General features: G+C 32.3%; 1 protein-coding gene across 2 annotated transcripts in view; it reads right to left on the bottom strand.

Annotated features, from left to right (window-relative positions):
• Nucleotides 1-2509: 2509 nt before the first annotated feature.
• The window catches only part of LOC139517479 (alpha-latrocrustotoxin-Lt1a-like), a 74634-nt gene continuing 49651 nt past the window's right edge, over nucleotides 2510-27492 (bottom strand). For both annotated transcript variants that reach the window (XM_071308585.1, XM_071308586.1), the window contains 8 exons: nucleotides 22084-22127; nucleotides 20851-20956; nucleotides 18729-18799; nucleotides 17739-17873; nucleotides 16095-16251; nucleotides 12257-12351; nucleotides 9517-9666; nucleotides 2510-5104 (listed from right to left, as the gene is read on the bottom strand). In XM_071308585.1, the coding sequence (XP_071164686.1) occupies nucleotides 5023-5104; nucleotides 9517-9666; nucleotides 12257-12351; nucleotides 16095-16251; nucleotides 17739-17873; nucleotides 18729-18799; nucleotides 20851-20956; nucleotides 22084-22127 (840 nt within the window). In that variant the 3' untranslated portion in view covers nucleotides 2510-5022. The remainder of the gene's footprint in view (nucleotides 5105-9516; nucleotides 9667-12256; nucleotides 12352-16094; nucleotides 16252-17738; nucleotides 17874-18728; nucleotides 18800-20850; nucleotides 20957-22083; nucleotides 22128-27492) is intronic.

Raw genomic sequence — 27492 nt, 5'->3', positions numbered from 1 at the left:
ACTAGACACATGTATCGGTAGCAAAATACATAGGAGTAAATGCTCGGTATGATCCCCACCTACAAAAAGACCAGCTTAAACTAAAAATTATACAAAGAAGACCAGCATGGTACGTTACAAACAGGTACCACAACACATCATCAGCTGTATCTATGCTATGAAAATTACAATGGCCAACAGTAGGAGAGGGAAAAGAACAACAGACTAGTAACCCTAGCCTGTTATACAAAATTTCAGAAAAAGTAATTGATATTTAATAAACATTAAACACAGGGAGATATATTAACTTTAAATAATAGAGAAGAGGGGGAGGGCAGGTACCAGATCAACATTCAAACTCATAGATAGAAAATAAACTGTCAACGCCATGGGTAATAAGCAAATTATAGTAAACAAGACAAAACAAAGAAAACTGAAGACTAAGCAACATGAACCCAACCAAAAACTGGGGGTGCTATCAGGTTGTCCGGGAGGGTAAGCAGATCCGGCTCAACATGTAGAACCCGTCGTGGTGCTCATGTTATTACACACTCGGTAAATAATCTAAATCGGTAGCACATTCGTAAAAAAGGAAACAGGATTGTAGTTACGACATAAGGAACATATCCAATATCATCTGTGAAACGGATATTCCATAACGGCCAATTAACATGTGAAGGCGTCCGTAAAGTTTACGAATGGATGATTTCAATTTCACCATTTGGAACTCTTGGTTAAATAGCTTCCTTGTGAGTAGCAATCTCTTTCAAGGCAATCATGATAGGAAAAACAAGCCTGGAATATCGTTTTAATTGGGAGATATACACTCCGTATGCAGGCGCTGCTGGAATGTTGCTACGTTGAAATGGAAAGTTCACAATATGGAAGCTGAAATCATCACTTTTGTCGTTAAGTTTTGTTTACAATCGACTCTTATTGTTAATATCTAGATTTCTAAAACCAGTTGTTGGCAAGGCATGGGTTATGTTCTTCTCATATATTTCATGATGGTGTAAGACTGCACCCATAATAGGAGGGATTGTGTCTGATATTCATAGGATGAAGACATATTCTTTCAATCAGTTTAATTGAGGTTAGGAGTTTGCATGTCAGTAACTGTTAGTAGTCTTTTGTTATTTATATATTATTGTGATTTTGTTTATTTTCTTCTGTTTCATATTCTGACATCGGACTCAGACTTCTCTCAAACTGAGTTTTACTGTGCGTATTGTTGCGAGGTTTTTTTCTACATTGTCCAGGTGTATAGGGGGAGGGTTAGATCTCAATAAACATATTTAACCCTGCTGCAATTTTGCGCCTGTCTTCTGTCCTTTGTAAGTCTAGTATGATTTTTCATTTTAGTTTCTTGTGTATAATTCGGAGTGTAGTATGACGACCACTCTAACTGAACTAGTATACATATTTGTTTAGGGGCCAGCTGAAGTACAACTCCGGATGCGGTTGTTTCTCGCTACATTGAAGACCAATCGGTGGCCTTCGGCTTTTGTCTGTTCTATGGTCGGGATGTTGTCTTTTTTCCATTCTCAATTAAATTAAGTGGAGATATGAGGCAGAGTTATCTGTATCTGTAACATAGTCTGCTGTATACATTATCTTCAGTTTGATGGGTAAGATACGTTCAACATAGTCAGCAAATTTTGAATTATTATGTGAGAGAACATCATTTCAATAGCGTATATTAAAGTTAAAAGATATTGTAACTTCTTTTCTGAAGAAGTTCATGTATGCCTTATGAGAATAAAGAAACAAGTCGCCAAAGAAGATGGATACAATTGGTTCCCATTGGAATGTTGATAGATATAGGAAGATGTGGTGTGAGTGCCAATGAGACAACTCTCCATACAAATAACAATTTAACAAGTAAACCATTATAGGTTAAAGTACGGCCTTCAACACGGAGCCTTAGCTCACACCGAACAACAAGCTATAAAGGGCCCCAAAATTACTAGTGTAAAACCATTCAAACGGGAAAACCAACGGTCTAATCTATATTAACAAAATATAGTTTGTTGAAAAACACGTTCTCCAAACGTAACAAATATGTTGTCAATAAACAAAAATGAAGCGTCTTGATAATGTCAGTTTCAGAGAACTTTTTGTTTGAATCAGAGGGATTCTTTTATAAAGTAGGAGTTATCCTTCCCTAAGACAAGATACTTGTATCTTTTATTGGCCATTCTTTTTTACAAAATAAAGCAAAACCAGCTCTTTCAATTAGTTGTTTGGTTTGGAATGGGGAACACTATTATTATAATTTTAAAAGCTTTCCAAACGAAATAAACTAAGTACATGTTGTATCAGTAACATAAACAACTCTGATGTTGATACTGTGATTTTATCACAAAAAGCTTTTTCATTTTCGCATAAATATCCACTCAAATGTCTTTACAATAATTAGTGTCTTACATAGTGGTTACCACAGAATGAATCTAAATGATGACGACATGAACGACGACAGAATGTAAACTTTCGTACAATGCTTTTTTTTTTTAAAAAGAAGAAGATAACAGCGATAACCAAATGATTTAATAAAAATGCTTATCATTATACAGATTAAAACCAATCTTTTAACAAATATGTTAGGCAGTGGTAAATTAATGTATGGTTTATCTAAAATTAAAAATGGATATGGGCAATGTGTCATTTATCTGTCAATTGTAGAAATAACATTCACTGATTATTATATATTTATAAACATTCTAGTACGCTACCCTGAAAGAGTAAGCAGTAAAATAGCATCTACAAAATTGGCAATAACAATGCAAATTTGACATATATTAATGCTCAGCTGTAAAATGTAAAATTGAAAGAGACTAGTTCTTCTATTGTTTGATAAATATAAATGGTAATATACCCGTACAATGACTAAATTTACTTATGATAAATAAACATAAAAAATAATTATGTAAAAGAGACGATCTGCTTGTGAATTACTCATGTCATTTTTGCTATGCCTGTATATGTTTTTGGAATATGACAAAAATTATGAACTTGCTTAAAACTTACATTTTAGTAGCATATACATTTTTCTGAAAAGAATAAAGATTGAATCTGTGGATCATTTTACCTCGTCAGGTTTGCTCTAACTGCTTAAGTTTTAGAGTTAAATGTGGCTATTACTAAATATTTCAGGCACACAAAGGTTTTTTTCTTACCGTTTAAGTTTTTGAGACGTTAACTCGAATACTATATTTTGACAAGCTAGCTGAAGAGGAGAACATGTCAAAATTTTGTAACCATTTAATACTACACTGAATCTAGTCGGTTGGTACTTAAATTAAAGAATAATTTATTATAAGCAAAACTATATAAATGGTGTGTTTCCGAAGTAACTTTGTAGAAACGACCTTCATCAAGAACACTCAAACCAATGAAATTGAAAACCAAGGACGTAACTACACATGCGCGTGAAAGTTGAATTTTTTTTCTGCTTATCTAACGTTTTCCTGCACAAGTTGTTTTTACCTGTTTTTAATTGATAAATTTAAAAATAAGAACTGAACTCCCAGGTATAATCAAAAAGGAGAAGTTCATTAAATCTCACACAATCAAGGGCATTTGTCAATGGAATGAGTGAAAAAATAGCTGGAATGACTTTTACCTTTGTGGTACTGTTTTCAAAAAGAAAAAGCATCTTATCTCATTATATGTGACCATATATACAAGTAAAGTTTCAATAATATAATTATGTAGTTTTTTTCGGCATAGGGAATCCCCTATTATGCACACATTCCAGTATTTATTTTTTACAAAGTATCACTTTGACTTTTGACATGAAAACGAAAATGAATGATGGCATGATAGGCGGATGGACTGACGATGAACGACCTTACAGACGGATACATACCATGTTCAGTATTTTTGTGATTTTATTTTATAGCTCTACAATACTTTTAAAAATAAACAGTGAACTCAAATCTAAAACATAGCCAAACAATGCAGTCAGCTTACAGGTAATGGGCAGTTTTTTTGCATTATATTAGCGATAGTTCAAGCATTGTACTAAATCACCCATATTTCATATATACAACTAAATGCTTAAATCATCTAAATGCGCCGGTTTAAAACAAACTTATAGTCAAACTACCTGATTTGAGTTGTATGGCCATTTAAAACATTAAATGAACAGGTGACATTAATCTCTTGTTTGGGTAAAGTTTCACCAAACTATAATGCTATTAGTTGGATGACGTAAATTCAATATTTATTACGTTTATAGAACTACAAAATAAAAACCGAACTTGCAGATCATGGACAGTTGCAATAATGATAAAAGTTCCAGTAATAAATCAGTTACATTTCAAATGTACAACTAAATGCCTTAAATAAATAAATATATCTCTACATCATATTACAGGGTTAAATTCAAAATGTTATAGTAGCAGCATATTAACATTTAGTTATAACATACTTAACTGAGACGACATAATACTAAAATGAAGCTGAACGAGAAACATTGGTATAATCATATGTTATCAAATCTTAACCACCAACAGCATCTCCTGCTGTCAAAACATTAATCCATGTTCCTTTCGCTGTCATATTATAATATTATCATTACAATCATGTTGTGTTGATACAAAACAGAAGATGTTGTATGATTACCAATGAGACAACTCTCCACAAGAGACACAATGACACAGAGTTAACAACTATAGGTCACTGTACGTCCTTCAACAGTTAACAAAGCACATACAATGAGTCTTGTTGTAGCGTTTGAATCTTAAAAACAGGTTTGGTTTTGTCATTTCATCTTCTCCAGTCTGCATATGCATTCACAAACAATTTATACAAAAATATAAATGTGCCCTTTTAGAAAAAATAACAATTCTATCGCTAGTCAAGCATATCTCACAAGTTCCATTAGACTGTGAAAGTACTAGCTTTCTGTGTTTCTTTCTACAGATCAAAAGTAGAACTGGAAGAGGATTAACATGTCTCTGCAACTAAGGTTATCATAAGCCAGACGCCAAGTTTCAAACTTCTTTAAAGTTAAAAGTGTCATCATTCATGCAGTATTAATCAAGTAATGTATCCATTGAAGATCTCCAAAATGTTCAGGTACTGATTTTCCTCAGCATCTGTCAATGCAGTGTTGTTCCATCTGTTAAAACATAATGATTATTCAACTTTGATAAAAAAAAAGTAATGATTTTGAATTTTACCTTTACGTTTTTATATTTTCATTTTTATTGTGTTAATTTCAATATAAGATTTTCTTTAGCAAAGAATCTGTTGGTTATCAAAAAAACACTGAGCCACCTCTATTAAAAATACTGAAATATTTTAGCAGCATTATTTATAATAGTGATATGGAAAAAACAACATCATAATCTTTAGTGAAACATAAATGATTTATTGGCTTTTTCACTGAAAACTCATCAGTTAGCACTTCTGATATGGGCATATCTATAAATTAACTGTTTAAAAAACTTTAAAAATTTTATAAATTCTTAGGCTTTTCTAACTAAGGAATAGATAACCTAAGCTGCAAAACTTTTATGAATTTTTGGTCCTCAATGCTCTCTAACTTCGTACTTTATTTTGTCCTTAAAACATTTTTTGATTCAAGCGTCACTGGTGAGTCTTTTGTAGACGAATCACGCGTCTGGCGCTAATACAAAATCCTGATGTATATGTTGAGTTTAATTATCATCAAAAACACCAGGCTTATAATTTTGTAAACCAAACGCGCGTTTTATCTACACGAGACTCACCGTTGATGCTCAAATCAAAACAGACGAAAGGCCTATTCAAAACACAAAGCTGTAGAGCATTTAAACAAATATTTCAAAAGAAATTATGCATAACAAGAATCTGTCTCCAGTAAACGGATGCCCCACTCGCACTACATTGTATCATTTTCTATGTTCAGTGGATTGTGAAATTGGGGTAAAAACTCGAATTTGGCATAAAAATTAGAAAGATCATACCATAAACTAGAGGCTCTAAAGAGCCTGTGTCGCTCACCTTGGTACATTTGTATATGTGAATATTCAACAAAGGACACAGATGGATTCGTGACAAAATTGTGTTTTGGTGATGGTGATATGTTTGTAGATCTAACTTTACTGAACATTCTTGCTGCGTACATATATCCCCATCTATAATGATTGGCCCAGTAGTTTCAGTTAAAAGTGTTAGTAAAAATTTACAAATTTTATGAAAATTGTTAAAAATTGACTATCGATTCGTCTGAAATTTTCAGGGCAGATAGATCTTGACCTGATAAACAATTTAACCCATGCCAGTTTTGCTCTTAATGCTTTTGTTTTTGAGTTATAAGCCAAAAACTGCATTTTATCCCATGTTCTATTTTTAGCCATGGCAGCCATATTGGTAGGTTGACCAGGTCAATGGACACAATTCTTAAACTAGATACCCCAATAATGATTGTGGCCAAGTTTGGTTTAATATGGCGCAGTAGTTTCAGAGGAGAAGATTTTTGTAAAAGATAACTAAGATTTACGAAAAATGGTTAAAAATTGACTATAAAGGGCAATAACTCCTAAAGGGGTCATTTGACCATTTCGGTAATGTTGACTTATTTGTAAATCTTATTTTGCTGAACATTATTGCTGTTTACAGTTTATCTCTATCTATAATATTTTTCAAGATAATAACCAAAAACAGCAAAATTTCCTTAAAATTACCAATTTAGGGGTAGCAACCCAACAACAGGTTGTTCGATTCATCTGAAATTTTCAGGGCAGATAGATCTTGACCTGATAAACAATTTTACCCCATGTCAGAATTGCTCTAAATGCTTTGGTTTTTGAGTTATAAGCCAAAAACTGCATTTTACCCCTATGTTCTATTTTTAGCCATGGCGGCCATCTTGGTAGGTTGACCGGGTCACCGGACACAATTTTTAAACAAGATACCCCAATGATGATTGTGGCCAAGTTTGGTTTAATATGGCGCAGTAGTTTCAGAGGAGAAGATTTTTGTAAAAGATAACTAAGATTTACGAAAAATGGTTAAAAATTGACTATAAAGGGCAATAACTCCTAAAGGGGTCATTTGACCATTTCGGTAATGTTGACTTATTTGTAAATCTTATTTTGCTGAACATTATTGCTGTTTACAGTTTATCTCTATCTATAATATTTTTCAAGATAATAACCAAAAACAGCAAAATTTCCTTAAAATTACCAATTTAGGGGTAGCAACCCAACAACAGGTTGTTCGATTCATCTGAAATTTTCAGGGCAGATAGATCTTGACCTGATAAACAAATTTCCCCATGTCAGAATTGCTCTAAATGCTTTGGTTTTTGAGTTATAAGCCAAAAACTGCATTTTACCCCTATGTTCTATTTTTAGCCATGGCGGCCATCTTGGTTGGTTGACCGGGTCACCGGACACAATTTTTAAACTAGATACCCCAATGATGATTGTGGCCAAGTTTGGTTTAATTTGGCCTAGTAGTTTCAGAGGAGAAGATTTTTGTAAAAGTTAACGCAGGACGACGACGGACGACGACGACGACGGACGACGACAGACGCCGGACGCAAAGTGATGAGAAAAGCTCACTTGGCCCTTCGGGCCAGGTGAGCTAAAAACATGTGCACTAAGTTGTAAGTTGATTGGACTTCAACTTCTTCAAAAACTACCTTGACCAAAAACTTTAACCTGACGCGGGACGAACGGACGGACAAACGGACGAACGAACGAACGAACGAACGAACGGAAGAACGAACAGACGAACGAACGGACCCAGAGTCCAGAAAACATAATGACCCTCTACTATCGTAGGTGGGGCATAAAAAGCAATGGTATTACTTTAATTCGGTTAGATAAACTCTAGTGTTTTGAATAATTCAACATTCTATTAACAGTTCATTTACCAAAACTGAGCATACAATGTATAAATGGTAATTTATGACAAGAAAAAGTCTTAACTACTGGAAAGATGATACCCTTGGAGACGAAACATTGACAGCAGTGCCATCGACCTAGAAAATGTCAAACAAATTTTACATTTGGTTTTGAAATAGTAAGGAAGCCATCAAACATTACTGAAGCGAAAAAGCAAGTAAATTCATAATTGTATAATGAACATATGAAGGTTTGTATGCTGCACAGTTTAGTCCAATATAAATACACAGAAAACAATCTGATAAAACAATTAGGCAGATCGTTTTGTGAAAGTGCATATAGAAAGATAGAACTAATGATCTTTGTGGATGTTTGTGAGAATGCTTTTCTCTATCATTTTTTAAGGCGTAACATTAAAAAGGTTGGTATTTTTTCACAAGACCAGCTGATAAGCATGTGAAAACAAATAAAAACAATTATATACAGAAAATCTTATACAATATTTATTTACATAGTGATAACATAGGCCTTTGTTAGTCTTGTATTATTTTAATTTTAGTTTCGTTTGTACAATTTGGAAATTAGTATGGCGTACATTATCACTGAACTAGTATATATTTGTTTAGGGGCCAGCTGAAGGACGCCTCCGGGTGCGGGAATTTCTCGCTACATTGAAGACCTGTTGGCGACCTTCTGCTGTTGTTTTTTATTTGGTCGGGTTGTTGTCTCTTTGACACATTCCCCACTTCCATTCTCAATTTTATGATAATCAAATTCAAGTCAGGATTATAGTGGTCGATTTGTGTAAGTTTTTACAAAATCAACGTAAATTAAAATTCTGCTGTCTTTTGGTTTGAGACACATAAGAAGAAAAAAATCATCTCCAATTGCAATACGTGTTCAATGATCTTAAAGTGGCAGAGCGTTTTTGTTTAAATTTGTTAATATAGTCGATAAAAAAATGCAACTTCAACAACCAATAATTATGTCAATAGCTATAGAAAGATGTGGTATGATTGCCAATGAGAACGCTCTCAAACCAAGTCACAATTTATAATAGTAAACCATTAAATGTACACAAGACATAAATGTAATCTACTCCTGGAATAAGAAAGTCCTAAGTTTTTTCGAAGAATTCATAGTTTTGTAAACAGGAAATTTATAAAAATAAATATTATCAGACTTATGTTCTCCTATTTATTTGTATTGTAGTCCTGTAATATTATGTTGTCATTTCAATGTTATATTTAACTTTGCCATTAAAGTGCGAGGTTTGGCATGACACAAAACCAGGTTCAACCCACCATTTTTATTCCCCTTTAAAAGTGTCCTGTACCAAGTCAGGAAGATGGCCATTGTTATATTATTGTTCGTTTCTGTGTGTGTTGCATTTTAACGTTGAGTTGTTTGTGTTTTCTCTTATTTTTTAAAAAAATATTGAGATAAGACGTGGCACGGTACTTGTCTATCCAAAATTCATGTATTTGGTTTTGATGTTATATGTGTTATTCTCGTGGTGTTTTGTATGATGCTTGGTCCGTTTCTGTGTGTGTTGCGTTTCGGTGTTGTGTCGTTGTTCTCCTCTTATATTTAATGCGTTTCCCTCGGTTTAAGTTTGTTACCCCGATTTTGTTTTTTTGTCCATGGATTTATGAGTTTTGAACAGCGGTATACTACTGTTGCCTTTATTTATTACCTGTCAACGATATTAGTATCGATTTTGTCTTTTAGTTCCACCAGAAAGTATCGAACCAGATGTTCGTGGTTTTCTGCAACAGCTATATGTAATGCAGTTCTTTTATCATAATCTGTTTTGTTTATTATAGATTGATCACTGTCGATATACCTAAAATTATAATAAAACAAACTTTTTTATTATAAGATACTAGACTAAGATTTTAGCATGTCAAATATGACAGGCTTTACAGTAGTATATATTGAATAGACTGCTAATTTCAAATGGTCATAGCTTCTAGTAAAAAAAAAAGATCGAATGTCAATTTCCTGTCGATATTCACATTTACATATCATGGACCAATTTATAACACAGTTTAAAAAATTCTTTTGTGTGGTCTAAATTCTATTTTTATTCTGAATTCTTTTTAAAAGGAGTTGCCACGACAAACGTACACTCGTATATTAAGGACAAAATTCTAAGTCTAAAATTGTCTCATTGGCAATCATATGACATCTTTTTTTTATCACTCCTGGAAAAACATGGAATCCTAATTTCCGGTTAAAAACATATCTACACAGTGTGTTTAAACTATCAATGAAGTTTCAGTGACGTTTGATGAGTTGTTGCAGAGTAGTTGCGATAACAAACAGTTCCAGTAGAAGATTTGACATAAAAATCATAATTCAAAGAAATATAAATCCTAGAAAAAAAATCAAATAACAATTTCCTGTTAATAACAGCGTTAAACTACTGTTGCCTTTATTTATGATCACCAGAACGGAATCTCTGCTAGTGGACAATCTGTCCCCGAGGATTCTACCAATCCGGTAGCCGAACAGTAGAACATAAATATTATACTGGATGACATGCCGCCCAGGTAAAAAGGTGTCAATCGGTTATTGTCAAGGACACAACAACACCAATTTTATCAAGTGTCCCCGGGATTATCTTAAATGATGTAATGTAACCCGGATTTGTTCTTTTTTCTATCGATTTATGAGTTTCGATCAGCGGTATACTACTGTTACCCTTATTTATTAACGTATTATGTTCTAGCTTTCACTAAAGTGCCTCATGAAATTGTGTTTGATAGTTTTAATTCTATTTCACAGGAGTTGCGATTCAGGCCATTGCAACTCCATTGTTACTTTACAACAGAATTTCATGAAACTTTATTGATAGTCTGGACATACTACGAAGATGTGCATATTGAGAGGAAATTATGATTCGATTTACTGTTTATATATTTTCTACGCAGTTACTTGGGATGTAATTTATGCTTATTAATAAATTGATCAATAGTTATCAAAGGTACCAGGTTTATAATTTAGTACGTCAGACGCGCGTTTCGTCTACATAAGACTCATCAGTGACGCTCATATCAAAATATTTATAAAGCCAAACAAGTACAAAGTTGAAGAGCATTGAAGATCCAAAATTCCACAAAGTTGTGCCAAATACGGCTAAGTTAATCTATGCCTGGGATAAGAAAATCCTTAGTGTTTCGAAAAAATCAAAGTGTTTTAACAGGAAATTTATTAAAATGACCACATTATTGATATTCATGTCAACACCGAAGTGTTGACTACTGGGATGGTGATACCCTCGGGGACGAAACGTCCAACTGCAGTGGCATCGACCCAGTGGTGTAAATAGTTATCAAAGATACCAGGATTATAATTTAGAACGCCAGACGCGTGTTTCGTCTACATAAGACTCACCAGTGACGCTCATATCAAAATATTTATAAAGCCAAACAAGTACAAAGTTGAAGAGCATTGAAGATCCAAAATTCCAAAAAGTTGTGCCAAATACGGCTAAGGTAATCTATGCCTGGAATAAGAAAATCCTTAGTTTTTCGAAAAAATCCAATTTTTTTAACAGGAAATTTATTAAAATGACCACATTATTGATATTCATGTGAACACCGAAGTGTTGCCTACTGGGCTTGTGATACTCTCGGGGACGTAACGTCCACCAGGAGTGGCGTCGACCCAGTGGTGTAAATAGTTATCAAACTTCAATTCAATGATGTCAAAATCGACAGACTAACAATCTAATACAACAATGCAAGTTTAATATTCTCTATTATCCATTTGCAGGAAAGTATTCAGATTGAAATATGTTGGACAGTTAAATACCACATTGAAGTAATCACATTTTTGTTGATGCCTGTTGCTAAACAAAATAGAGGATACGAGGAGATTATGTTGCCTATCTAACATTTTGCTTACAATGCAACATAAAGTCATATCTTTAACTGAAGCTATGTGGACTTAAGCCATATCTTGCTAATAATTTTTGTTCTCTAAAATTTCGTTGTTTCACAATTTTCATGTAGGGGTCCTTCAATATAAAGCCAACTATACGACGATGGGCTTTCTCGTTATTGATGGCTGTACGTTTGCCTACTCTTACTTACATTAACTTCATTTCAATTCTAATAGATATTTGTCTCTTTGGCAATCATACCACATCTTTAAAACCACCACTATGCTTCTTTTTTTATTGCATACATCTAATTATAAGTTGTTAATGTGTATTTAATAGGTTATGGTTCACTCATGAAATTCATTCTGAATCAAGAGAGCTTCAATGAACAGTTGTATAATTCAAAAGAAATACTCTCTTTATAAAGAAATATGATATATTATATATAATTATAAACTTTTAAGTAATATTTATTTTTTATTATGATTTTTATCCCTCTATACTATTATTATGATTACACGTATACCAATTATAAATTCGCACTCACCCTCTAACAGATCGTATATCTCCCTTGTAGGTTTTGTTTAAAAACATGAAAATTCTAACATTCTCTTCGTAATTTGTGAATACGGTGTTTTCATCCTGAAAAAGGCAACATGTTAACAAATGACATTTTTTGGGAGGATACTTTTTAAATATTTACACATAAAATATCATTCTCCCCAATAATACAAATATTGCTGGTCTTACTTTACTAAACTTTCTTGCTGAGTACGATTATCTCTATCTACAATGAACTTGGCCCAGTAGTTACAGACTAAAATAATTTGTAACAAGAATGTTACCAAAGTACACGGTTGCCCCACTTGCGTTGAGTCTGTTTTTTATTTTATACATTTGACGTGATACTGTACGTATGTATCCCGTCATACTTTGAACCACACCTTATTTATTTATTTATTATTATTACATTTACTGTTGAGTCTGTTGTTTGTTATATCAATTTTACGTGACTATGCTTGTATGTATACTTCATACTTTGAACGACAAAATTATTTTTATGTCTACCTGTGCGAATTTCAAACGCGCAATTTTACACCAGCAATGAAAACCATCTATTCTTTACGGGTAGACTTTATATAGATAAATTAAGTGGTATAAGAAAAGCATAATGGGTATAATAAATTTGATGTATGCCTTTTTGTGCTTCTTCGTTACATTTGTTGTTTTTATAGTGATGCAAGTATGTTTGTTTTGTTCATACTTTTAACGACAAAATTATTTTTATGTCTACCTGTACGAATTTCAAACGCGCATTTTTACACCAGCAATGAAAACCTTCTTTCCTTTACGGGTAGACTTTTTATATACATAAATTAATTGGTACAAGAAAAGCAAAATGAGTATGTTAAATTTGATGTATGCCTTTTTGTGATTCTTCGTTACATTTGTTGTTTTTATAGTGATATTAAGATGATAACACAATATTGACTGCTGTACCCCTATTTTTGACATTTTTACTCTTTGAGTATGTTTGTTTTGTTCATACATCGTTGACAATGTAATGGAATTTGATGCGACTGTCATACAAGTGAGAGGTTTAGCTAGCTATAAAACCAGGTTCAATCCACCATTTTCTACATTAGAAAATGCCTGTACCAAGTCAGGAATATGACAGTTGTTATCCATTCGTTTGATGTGTTTGGACTTTTGATTTTGCCTTTTGATTTTGGATTTCCTTTTTGAATTTTCCTCGGAGTTCGGTATTTTTGTGTTTTTTACTTTTTTTTTGCACTATCCATTTCCATGTTCCATGGACCGTGAAATTAGGTAATAATCTAATTTGGCATTAAAATAAGAAAGATTATAGTATAGGGAACATGTGTACTAAGTTTCAAGTTGATTGGACTTCAATTGTATCAAAAACTACCTTGACCAAAAACTTTAACCTGAAATTCCCACTTTCATTTTCTATGTTCAGTGGACCGTGAAATTGGGTAATAATCTAATTTGGCATTAAAATAAGAAAGATTATATTATAGGGAACATGTGTACTAAGTTTCAAGTTGATTGGACATCAATTTTATCAAAAACTACCTTGACCAAAAACTTTAACCTGAAATTCCCACTTTCATTTTCTATGTTCAGTGGACCGTGAAATTGGGATCAGAAGTCTGATTTGGTTTTAAAATTAGAAAGATCATATCATAAGCAACAAGTGTATTAAGTTTCAAGTTGATTGGACTTCAGCTTCATCAAAAACTACCTTGACCAAAAACTTTAACCTGAAATTCCCACTTTCATTTTCTATGTTCAGTGGACCGTGAAATTGGGGTCAAAATCCTAATTTGTCTTTTAAATTAGAAAGATCATATCATAAGCAACAAGTGTACTAAGTTTCAAGTTGATTGGACTTCAGCTTCATCAAAAACTACCTTGACCAAAAACTTAAACCTGAACGGACGAACGGACGCACAGACGGACGAACGAACGGAGCCACAGACCAGAAAACATAATGCCCCACTACTATCGTAGGTGGGGCATAAAAATTTACCAAAATTTACAAAATTTATGAAAATTGTTAAAAATTGACTACAAAGGACAATTGACCATTTTGGTCATGTTGACTTAATTGTAGGTACTTTGATGTACATTTATCATTATTGCTGTTTACAATTTTTCGCTAATAATATTCAAGATAATAACCAAAAGCTGCAAAAACTTTATTATTTGTTTAACATTTGGTTATTATGATGAACTACATTAATGACAATCCTTCTGAAAGTACTGCATATACCATTACACAGTCCTCTCCGATTAAAAATTCATTGTGATGGATCAAATGTAAGCGTAATTAGTAACTAATATCAAAAATAATAAAATTTCCTGACCACTGAATTTGTCTTTACTAAGATACATGAGTAGTTTTTATTGTGAAAAAAAATTAACGAAAGGAAAGGAAGACACATCGCCAGAGTTTGCTTCATCAGTTTACATTACTTTCGTGGTTCACCTGTACCATCGAAAGCTGCAAAAACTGGTATCCAACGAATAATAATGAATCCACAGTTACACATATCAAATCAATTTCTTCAAACAAGACGTAAAATGGGTGGACAACTGATTATTTGTGGGGATTTTCTAGGTTCTAGGAATATTACTCTGCATAAAATAATGAGATTGGAGCAAAACTCGAACTTGATCTGCATTTTGTCTGGTAAAACTATATACCAAAATTGCGAAGAATTTTTTTTTAACAAATTTAGTCACTGCACAAAATCATCAGAAAAGCACAACATTCGCACTTGATTCATAACTGGTAAGGTTAAACTATATTCAAAACACGAAGACAAAAGTGTGAAAAACTGATTTGCTGGATGGACAGACGGACGGATTGCAAAACTTATGTCCATTTCGGCTTTGTCGACATTGGAACCATATAATATGAGTTTTTTATATTTAGAGATACAGTAACCCAAACATTCCCCATTTAGTCATCTTCGCTAGCCAAGGGTAACGATCCTCTTTCGTCCTCCCCACCCTTGGCGGATTGAGGTAGAATTTCGGAGACACAAGGTAATGATTTTCATTGGTTGAAGTCAAAATTCGCTGCATCCAATCAAAAAGCGCCTATAACATGATCACGTGTAAATGTAGAAAGTGTATGTAAACAATTGCTACGTGCTTATTGTGCAACAAGTCCTTACATCCCTAAACATATACTACTATATTTAGTGACAATTTGAATGTTTTTAATCAACTAATAGAAGTTCCTAGTAAATTGAAGACTTCAAGTGCTACCATTGGTCAAGAATAATGTATTTGGAATGGGCGTGACTTTAATCTACCGATATATGGCGCAACATTGTTATCACAAATGTTGGCTTAATCTGGCAAAGACGGAGAGGATGGAAGTGGATACTAACCCTTGGCTAGCAAAGATGCCATTTAGTAAGATTCGTATCTTATTTGATAACATATTTGATGTTGTTTTTGTTCTTCAGAATATATGATAAAATATTAACACAAATTTAAAAAAAAATAATATCTGAATTGTCATACCTCTACCGGTGTTATTGCAACTGTGATAATAATTATATTGGGATCTAATAGTCATCCAGTAGAGTTATCGATCCGGTCATAGAAGAATATCAACGGTACCAACGATACCAAATGTTCGAAAACCCTAAACATATAACAGACATTAACGCAAAAGAACACAAAGAGTAAAGGGAACATTGTAACTCATGAATGAGAAAAGGCCTAGTTAAAAATGATTTCTAAAATATTTTAATTTAAAAACCAATTTCAAAATATCTAATTTTGGCCAGAGATAGGAAACTCTGTTAGGTTGTATGAGACGTTTTCTTTAAATTTTATCCTACCGTATCTCCAGATCTTAACATATCTTCCATTTTATCAGTCAAATAGTTTCGGACACCAGTGAAACGTTGCCTTTGAACAAGGTTTTCATTAGTTGCAGCATGTGAAACCAATAAGTATACTTGATCGTTAACCACTTCAAGAGGTCTTTTCATCGCACTGAAAATGAGTTAGTCGTGATAATCAATATTTCGAAATGTTTAAAAGAGACAGATCTCATTGTTCGGCCTAATATTTTTAATATTACAGGGTGTAGCAGACTAGTATTTGTAAGTGATGCACCCAATCTTATTACTTATGTTTCATTTGAAACAATTCAGAATATCATCAAACAGGATGTGACTGCCCGACACGTATTAAAACTGCTTACATTGGTTGTGTTTGAGTTGGTTAGTCTTTAAAATCTATATGGTGTCTTGTATACTATTATTTGTTTGTTTGTACTTTTCTTTTTGAGACATTGCGTTGTCAGTTTATTTTCGATTAATGAGTTTGAATGTCTCTATTCTATATTTGATCATTACAAATTCCCAGAAAAAAATAAGCAACAGTAGTTAACAAATAAAGATAATCACGTTTGTCATGGATTCTAGTTTGAACCGGTCAATCTGTGTCAATATCTAAGAAAAACAAAATATGAACTAGACCTTCTTGTACAATTGTTATTATAAAGTTCACTTTGGTGTATCCGATGCAAGCTAATCTAAATGAGGATAATTGAGTGACAGGAAATCATCAATATACCTGAAAATACGATGCAACAACTTAACTGTGGATGTTTATGAGAAGGCTCTGTATTAGTACCTGATATAATTAAAACAAGAAGATTCATGGGAAGATATACAAAGGTGATAATAAAAACTACAAATAGCAACCAGAACAAGAAGTGCCGTTAAATATTATCTAACCTTCACCTAACATTAATAACGTCTTCTTCGTAATTATATTTTGCATTCTTTTTTGTTTTTGTTAAGAAATTCTTACTCGTTAAAACCAAACGTTTTAAGCTCAGTATGAAGATTGTCATATACTTCTTGAATCGCACAATAAGTCCCTTTTTTAATAGAGACAGGCCGATTGATAGCGGGATATATGTGTAAATACACATTACTTTCCGTTCCGGATTCAGTTTGCGTTGTTACATCTTATGAATAGTGCACTGGGTGTCATAGTCTATGCACACCACCTTCAATCCGTAGTTGGACGTTTACACGGCATCTTTCAACTTACTTCACCTTCCAGTGACTCTTTTGAAACTTTACGAATTCCTTTTTTTATTATTAAATTCAAAATGATTATATATGTATGCCTATGGACACTTAGCAAACAATAATACATTTATCAGTCATTCCTTTTCGAAAGTCCTCTATATAGCTATAAAAAGTACCATGCTTATAATTTGAATAATTTGAATATTTTTAAAATTTTGATAAAATCAAATTTGGATTTGGCGAATATGTGAAATAAATTAACGAGATTGATATGAAAATTGGAACTGGTTACAAAAGTGATTTAACCATGTTTCTATAATGAGTCTCTTTTTATTATTTTACTTTTTTGCATTATAGGATCAACTTTTTAAATTTTGAAATGGGACCTGCCCTCACCACATAACACATATTTTGAATTTATGAATTAATACGTACTTGTCTCTTATAAATGGAGAAACTTTGCATTCTTCCACAAGATACTTCACAACATCTAAATGCCCTGCAGAAGCTGCTACGTGAAGGGGTGTATTCTTCATGTAATCTCCAACGTCAAAATACGGATACTCAGATCTACAAAAACAATATTGTGTCCATAGTACACGGATGCCCCACTCGCACTATCATTTTTAATGTTCAGTGGACCGTGAAATTGGGGTCAAAACTTTTAATTTGGAATTAAAATTAGAAAGATTATGTCATAGGGAACATATGTACTAAGTTATAAGTTGATAAGACTTCAACTTCTTCAAATACTACCTTGACCAAAACCTTTAACCTGAAGCGAAAGGGACGCACGGACGAACGAACGGACGAACGGAGGTACAGACCAGAAAACATAATGCCCCTCTACAATCGTAGGTGGGGCATAAAATTAGGTATCACAATATTGGGATTTGTAGAGTCTATTTATCAAATAAAACAACAAAATGTTGAAAGTCATTGAGGTACCTGTAAATGAACTGTAATTGTTGTGATCAGATAGTCTTCCTTTAATTAAATGTTTATTTTATGTTTAATCTAAAAAAATATGCAGACAGTCATGCTAAAATACAATTTTTTTTTTAACTATACAAGTATTCAAATTTCATGTTTCGATGTACATTTGATGACTATTCATTCATTTTATTTCTAAATACTTTTTTTTGAGAAATTAGCCAAAAAACTGTATTTTATCCCAATGTTCTATTGTTACCCATTTGTTCTTTTTACAAAACAGAAAAAAAAACACACACTTATTTCTAAATACTCGAAACATCATAAAGCTGAAGTTTGGTTTGAATCGGTTTAGTAGTTTCATCAGAGAAAATATTGAAAAAATTTACACCGGACGAACGAAGACGGACGCCAAGTGATGGCATCAGTGAGCTAAAAACATACGAGTTAATAGTATTATTACAATTATATAGTGCCTATATTCAAACTTACTTTTTAATAGTTTCCACATCACCTATTGCTGCCGCCTCGAATAATAAGTACAAATTTGACCGGTCTGTTACCTAAAGCAAATACACAACTTTTTTTTTAGCAAATTTTTGACGCCGCATAACTACAAACGTTCTCAAAAGAATTGGTATACTTATATATATTGAGCCTGATTGTATGTTTTTCTAAATTTAGAATTCTAGTCATAGTAGAAATATACTGCAAAGCAAATTAAATTCGTCATTTTTAATTTCGGAATGCCTTTTATTGATATATTCATTACATAATAGAGCCACACAAACTTCAACTGTTAGCAATCGTATTGACCCGTGTTCAGATGTCCTTGAGTTAAAAATGCTGACAAAGAGTATGTTTCAACCAATACAAATAAGTCTAACTCTGAAGGTTTACAAAAAAAAAATGTTTACAATTACATTTTCTATCACAGTCTATTAATCAAGAAGTTAAGATATTGCATATTAAAATAGATATTGCACACTAAAATTGTTCATGGTAGTGAAGGGTTCACTAAACTTTGTATATAAGTGCTTGCACACACATTTACATCTCCCTCATGCAAAGCTCTGATTCCTTTCACAAATTAAACTATACTTTTTTTGACCTTTTGGATTATAGCTCTTCATCTTTTATATAAGCTTTGGATTTCAAATATTTTGGCCACGAGCATCACTGAAGAGACATGTATTTTCGAAATGCGCATCTGGTGCAAGAAAATTGGTACCGTTAATTTTATTACATCCAAGGCTTTCATAAAAATTGATGTTTAAGAGTTCCAAATGATGGAAAATAAAATCAAGAGTTTCAGGACGGATTCAATTTTGTACATTTATAACTATTTTCATTTTTTTTTGACAATTCCATTAGAAGCGAATTTTTTAAAATACATTTCATCATGTATTAGTTTATACTTCAGTATGTTATATTCATGGTTTTGGAACAACAGTCTGTGATAAAAAAAAATTATATATATATGTACAAAATGTTAAATATTTTAAAATTTAAACGAAAAAGAATTTGTTAAAATCCATTTTTTTTCAAATATCTTTAGCAGTGTGAGTTTAAATTAATTTAGCGTTCCAGATAAGGTCAATTAAAGAAATAACAAAAAAAAAAAAAAAAAAATATCACTATCATTTAGTATCACAGATTCAAGTTATCTACCACTGTTGGTGAACCCTTATTATTTTATCTCCTATAAAGTTCTATGAATATGATTGTTCAAAAACAACCGCGGGGAGACCGTGTATATTCAATATTAGGTTAGTAGGCGGGGCTTATTCCAATACATATTCCAATTCTTAACACACATTGAAGCTAACAGAGTTATTGTTGGTATTTGTTTGTTTATATAACAAAGGGAAAGTAGTGTCTTAATAAGAACAATATTTAGGAAGGCTCTGGATGGATCATTCTGCATATAACTCAAAATTGTGAAGTGATGTATCTCAGGATCCTGGTGAACCCGATCAAATGTTGAATCATCAACATATTGCGATACAAGTCTTAAAGAGTTTAAAAACTGTTTTTTGGTTATTAGTGAGTTAGTTGCAAAAACTCTCGTGCTTTAATGTCTTTAATTAACTTCTATTTGAAGCGGTTAGGCAAATATAGGATTTAATGATTATTTTTCCCATGAAATTTTACACATTTAATAGGTTTGTGAAATTTCACAAGACGAGTACAGTTCTACATAATCATGAAGTAATTTATCATTTATTAGAACTTGTTATATAAGAATATATATCAAGTCGACGTCTGAAGCGATGGTGCTGAAAAACGTTCTTAGCAAAATAACATCTTCATAAGGAAAAATTATCAGCTCTAATCTTCTCTCATTGTGTCGTGAAAAGCAAATATGTGCTAAATAAGCACATTAACACGCAAATAAACAAAAAAAAAGTTACTATGTTTTTAGAAAAAAATATTTTCCGACTCAAATGATCTTGGTTTTTATTCAATATAAAAAAAGAAGATGTGGTATGATTGCCAATGAGACAACTATCCACAAAAGACCAAAATGACACAAACACTAACAACTATAGGTCACCGTACGGCCTTCAACAGTTTATTTCATCAGAATTATTCATATTTAATTTCGACTTACCTGTGGCGGTGCCACTTGTTGCTTTACTTTTGGAGTAAAACTTTTAGTTGATTTACTCTTTGATGACAATAGTATTCGGGTCATAAATTGTACTCTGCTTTTATTTCTGGAAAAGAAATCACAATATCAAACTAAAAGAAAGTAAATCAAAGATCTTGTTATAACATGGCTTTCTAAAGCATATACTTTATTTCATTTTATAACTTACTTACCAAAAAAAATCTTTCCTATCGTTTTCATTTTTCCCAATCAGATCTAATATTTTTACCCTGATACTACCAGCCCACGTTAATGATTTACGAAGAAATCGAAATGTTAGTAATTACAAAACTATAAGCAGTTTTTACGATATTTAAATACAATATGTATTTTTTAGACTTCAAATAGTTTTTCTTGATAGATGACATTTATCGTTCCTCCTATCCTTGTTCTTTCAAGAAAAATATCTAAAAATATCTAAGATTAATCGAATTTTCCATTTAAACACAACTGTTACTCCAATACAGTTCCTGTTATATGAAAAGATTAAGCTGTATTTGGCCAACCGTTTGGGAAGTCTGGGTCCGCAATAAACTTCAACTTTGTACTTTATTTGCTTTTTTTTCGAGCATCCCTGTTGACTTTTTAGAAGATAAATCGCGCGTCTGGCGTGTGATGTTTTAAAGTCAGATAGAACTTGTGAATGTGTTTATATACTTTTAATTTTGCCATATGATTACGTACTTACTGTTTGGAATTTTTCTCAGAGTCTTGCATTTTTATCATTTTAATTTTTGGTAACTATCTACTTAAGGCTATAACCACCCGATTACTTCATAAAAAAATTCATGAAAATTTTTCATTCCGTTTGAAAGTCCGCAATTTTTTGTTGGCACGGTATAAACGTTTGATAACTTGTGTTATTCTTCAATTATGTCACATTCAAACCGTCATACATGTATAACAACATTTAAATCATGCAAATATGTTTTTCTTCGCTTATTTCGAAAGTGCACATGAAGGTTTACTGTATTAAAACTTTTTAAGGATAAATAACATTATCATAAGCTCTGAAAAGCACTCAAGCCTATCATGAGTCAGCAAATTGTGTCGTCGCAGATATTGACATATATGTTGATTATGTTTTGTTGTTAAATGTGCTGTTTTTACTTTCAGCCTTCATTTTGTAAATTTAGAAATAAGGCAACAACTCGAAAATTGGTGAAAAATTGTCGTTTTATATTATCGTAATACCTTTTTACATTATCTGTTTTATCTTCGTTAGAACACAAGCGTTTCTACAAGGAATGAATAATATGTTAAGCAAATCGACATAAAAGCAGTTTCATCATTCTATTGGCCACATATATCCATACACATGTTTAAGTTCAGAAAATTTAAATTATTTATTATAAAATAAGAACGTGGTGTGACTGCCAATCAGACAACTCACTACAAGAAACCCAATCTCATTGAAGCAAGCAATCATATGACGCCGAACAACTTCAAACAAACATCAACACCCAATTCGAATAACAAGTTATAAAAGGCCCCGAAATGACAAATGTATATCAATCCATAAGAAACAAAAATGTGTCTCCAGTACACAGATGCCCACTCCGCACTATCATTTTCAATGTTCAGTGGACCGTGAAAATGGGGGAAAATCTCTAACTTGGATTTTTTGTCTTGTCAAATAAAAAACAACACAAAGAAACATATGATAAAGACTTGCGTAACAACAAAAAACACATTAAACCTCCCACAAAACAAAACACAAACAAACAGATAACAAGAAATATAATAACAAACGTCATTTAAACCATAGATCAAGTTAGGTGCATCGAAATGGCACATTATTCTAATTAATGGCATCCAATTGGATGATCAAGATGGTAACAAATTCTAAGATTCTCAGGATTCAGTGATATATCATTGACGAGAAAAAAAGACTAGATAATATTACAGGATATGGGATATATGCATGACACACAATTACAGTCTTGATGTATTAGTAACAGATGCAGGTTGGCCACTTTCATTTAAAGATCATGCATTGAAACATGAAATGAGCAGTATGGGCTTACAGTTGTCAATCAATGAGCTTTCTCTTTTATGTTTGTCATGTTTATGTATTTAATCATATATCTCTTCGTGCCTTATATACCACATACTGTGTTATGACGCTAAATAAAAACTGACGAGGAAAGGTAACACTTTGTCGAGCCTAAGTGGTATAGTGGTTCAGGCATAGTACAAGGCGACTTGGAACTACGATATCTCAGGAGCATTAGTTCGAACCCCGGGTAGTGAAGAACAAAAACTTGCTATCGCACGATAACAGATTTAACAGTGTTGGACTGTTATTTAGGCAAATAATATATATTTATATCAGCAGTGACAGTGCTAGTAAAAGTGATGAATTGAAACCATTCTTATCTTTCATAATTAGTTTTCTTATATGGTACCAGCAGAAGGATTCATATTTATTTAATTGTCTATTTTCGTATGTATTGGAAATGAGAATACTTGCAAGTTGGGCTTCGAACAATTGAAGATCATCATTAACCCTTTAACATTCCTACCGGTCAATCTGACCGTTAAGCTAAATTTGTGGCGGAGTAGTTTGCATGAAGTTTGGTATCGTTGACGATTTTTGACGTACATATGTGGTTGTGGGCTCAAATTAAAGATCAGTATACCACCAACTTGATTTTTTGTGTCTGAAACCAACAAAATGCAATGCATTATGTCAATTTGCCCTATATTCCCAAGAATATTTTTGGGGAAAACTGTTTTATTTTATTTTAAAATAGAATATTTTCACAAAATGTCACAAGACAAATTGTTGCTGTTTTTTGTTTGAAAATGACAATTTTGATAACTGTGCAGTGATCATTTATAAGAATACTATCAAAACTGTAAGTAAAACCCATACACATACAAAAAAACTGATTCAAAGAGTATCAACACTGAAACAAACTCAAATTACAAGGAATTTTCATGTTTTGTTTTGTCAATTTTTATAGCAAAAGAGATGAGAACATCTAAAATGTGTTAAAAATTGTTAGCAAAGTCGGAATAGCAATAACAAATCTTTGTTTCTTTAGTGTCTGGTTATGAGGATGTTGAATATCGTATCGCTTAGGTATAGAAATAGTGACATATGGACGAAAAAACGAACATTTCTGAATAACTTTCTTACAAATTTGCTTGAAAAAATAATAATTTTCAAAAACTAGCTTCTTAAGAAAAAGAAGTTGGATTATGTTCTCCCAAAATTAATTTCTAGTCTTACAGAGAAGGTGACTTATATGCTTAAATTTCATAAGATTTGTTAATGGTATCTGTGGCTCAGTGGAAAGATGCACAGTCTTACACCCGGATGATTGCGTGTTCAAACCTCACTGCCGGAGGATGAAAAGCTAAATTCCTATATTAAATTTAACTTAACTTAACTTAACTTAACTTAACTTCCTATATTAAATTAAATTTAACTTAACTTAACTTAACTTAACTTAACTTTACTTTCAATTTCAATAAAGACAACTGAAATACATGATTACATCAAAAACAAAAATTTTAACCCCCCCCCTTTTCTCCCCTCTCTCTGTTTTTGTTACATTCTTAGCCTGGGCACTCAATAATACCAGATTTTTATTCAATATTTACTCAAAATTCTTTTCTAAAGACTCATTCTGTAAGCAGTTATGAATAGTACATCTTTAACATAAACTTGGACCATTTATTTGACTATGACAAAAATTCTCAAAAAATCCACTATTTTTCGGAGTTTCGAGTCTTGATATTTCTACCAATCAGAGAGGTTTTACATCTTTCTGTATAAAGTTTTCACCGATAACGTTTCCGAAAGTCTTCATGCATTAATTTAACACTAAAACTATGTTCTATTTTTGTCACTAAACGTCTGTAAAACCGCTTTTCCGCTTGAATTATACATTTTTGTCACTTTAATTCAGCATGTCACGTGACTTTTGAGAGATATCACGTGACCAAAGTAAGAATTATTTTCCTTAAATCAAGTTTTCCTGAAACCTTGGTCAATTATCTATCAGATGAGTCTAACTTGTCCTTTGAGTGAGCTTTTTATCGAAATGTGCAATTGATTGAAAACAGATACCCTTTATTCGGGAAGAAAAGGTAAAAATCCTTGAATGTTAAAGGGTTAAGTACGGAAACTACATCATTTTAAGAATTCAAAAAAATTTAAGAGAGCTTATAAATATCTAAGACACAAAATAGAGATGAATTTAAAAACCTTGACACTGTTAAACGAGAATTGAAAATATCTTTCACCATTATTGATGAGCAGCAAGCCGTCAACTCACAAGAGCTTATGATAAATTATTCACAAAATGTGTACAGTGTTTGAAAATCCCTTATCTGACTATTGAAACAAAAATAAAATGAGAGAAAAAAAATATTTAGAATTTTCTTAAAAGTAAAAAAAACCTGTATTATTAAGAAACATGATCGGGGAAAAGAAATGCCAGATATTCAAAAGAAGTTAAAAAAAAACCACAAGCCCGGAGAACACAAAACTGACGTTGGTATTCTCCAAGAGAATGATATTCGTAATTTTGAGGCTGAAATTTAATTGTTGAAAAATAAAGCTAACAGATATGAACATAACAAAAAACTAGAGGCTCTAAAGAGCATGTGTCGCTCACCTTGGTATATGTGAATTAAACAAAGGAAGCAGACAGTTCATGACAAAATTGTGTTTAGGTGCTTGTGATGTGTTTGTACATCTTACTTTACTGAAAATTCTTGCTGCTTACAATTATCTCTATCTATAATGAACTTGTCCGTGTAGTTTCAGTGGAAAATGTTAGTAAAAATTTACAAATTTTATGAAAATTGTTAAAAATTGATTATAAAGGACTTAGGGGGGTCAATTGAACATTTTGGTCATTTTGACTTATTTTTTAGTCTTAAATTGCTGTACATTATTGCTGTTTACAGTTTATCTCTATCTATAATAATATTCAAGATAATAACCCAAAACAGCAAAATTTCCTTAAAATTACCAATTTAGGGGCAGCACTCTAACAACGAGTTGTCCCATTCATCTTAAAATTTCAGGGCAGATAGATCTTGACCAGATAAACAAATTTATCCCTTGTCAGATTTGCTCTAACTGCTTTGGTTTTTGAGTAATTAGCCAAAAACTGCATTTTACCCCTATGTTCTATTTTTAGCCATGGTGGCCATCTTGGATGGTTGGCTGGGTAAAAAAACACAAACTTTAGACTATATACATCAATGATGATTGTGGCTAAGTTTGGATTAATTTGGCCCGATAGTTTCAGCGGAGAAGATTTTTGTAAAAGATCATGGATATTTACGAAAAATGGTTAAAAATTGACTATCAAGGGCAATAACTCCTAAAGGGGTCAACTGACCATTTTGGTCATGTTGATTTATTTGTAAATCTTACTTTGCTGAACATTATTGCTGTTTACAGTTTATCTCCATCTATAATAATATTCAAGATAATAACCAAAAACAGTAAAATTTCCTTAAAATTACCAATTTAGGGGCAGCAACCCAACAATAGGTTGTCTATTTCATCTGAAAATTCTAAGGCAGATAGATCTTGACCTGAAAAACAATTTTACCCTATGACAGATTTGCTCTAAATGCTTTGGTTTTTGAGTTTTAAGCCAAAACCTGCATTTTCCCCCTATGTTCTATTTTTAGCCATGGCGGCCATCTTGGATGGTTGGCCGGGTTAAAAAAACACAAACTTTAAACTAGATACAAATAATACAACATTAACATTACAAACCAAGTATCACATAATCCACGCAGAATTTCCAACCCCGAAATACATCAAAAATTCAATACAAATGCAAATCAGAATATCTATATATTGAGATTACAAACAAATCCTGCATCAGAAAGAAGGGTTATTTAAAGGATGTTTCTTTGAGGGAAGATGTTTTGTGAGAGGAGAGGTTTCGTTGGTTTTGTAATATAAACGGTGGATAATATTATGCCGAACATTAAATTAATCCATTATTTCTCCCACATACTGAATGCCACAAGTTTTACATGTTTATTCATAAATTAAGTTTCCGTTTTATAGCTGAAATACGAAAGATGGTACAACTGTTTTTTGTTTTGTAAAGGAGCTGATGACAGAAATGTTGTAGTTTGGTCTTTTGTTGCACTTTAGTGTTTCTGTTGTTTCGTTGTTTTCTTCTTATAGTTGATTTAATCCCTTGGTTTTAGTTCGTAACCCGGATTAGTTTTCTCAATGGATTTATGAAATCAAAACAGCGGTATACTACTGGTACCTTTATTTATCAGAAAGTTGCAATACCCAATAAGTGAATATCATGTGCTTTATTTTATTCAAGGTGATCATTAGTGCTGAAGTTTTTAATAGGTCTATTTATTATACCATTTTTGTGTATGACTCTTGGTGTGTCTAGGTATAAATGCATTGCACAATCGGCATTTATAACTATTAAAGTTCCTAGTGCATGTGGTCAATATGAGCATCGTTTGTTAGATTTATCTGTACTTTTGTTTAAATTTATAAGTCATAAGTTAGTTGTACATCTGGTATGTAGTTTTACCGAGTGTTGGCGGTAGATCCAAATAAGTGTAGTATTAACCTAGTATGTGTTGTGC

Source organism: Mytilus edulis, chromosome 3 (assembly GCF_963676685.1).
Source record: "Mytilus edulis chromosome 3, xbMytEdul2.2, whole genome shotgun sequence".
NCBI lineage: Eukaryota > Metazoa > Mollusca > Bivalvia > Mytilida > Mytilidae > Mytilus > Mytilus edulis.
Note: the sequence above shows the minus strand (reverse complement) of the source record. Positions and strands in the feature narration are given on the sequence as shown.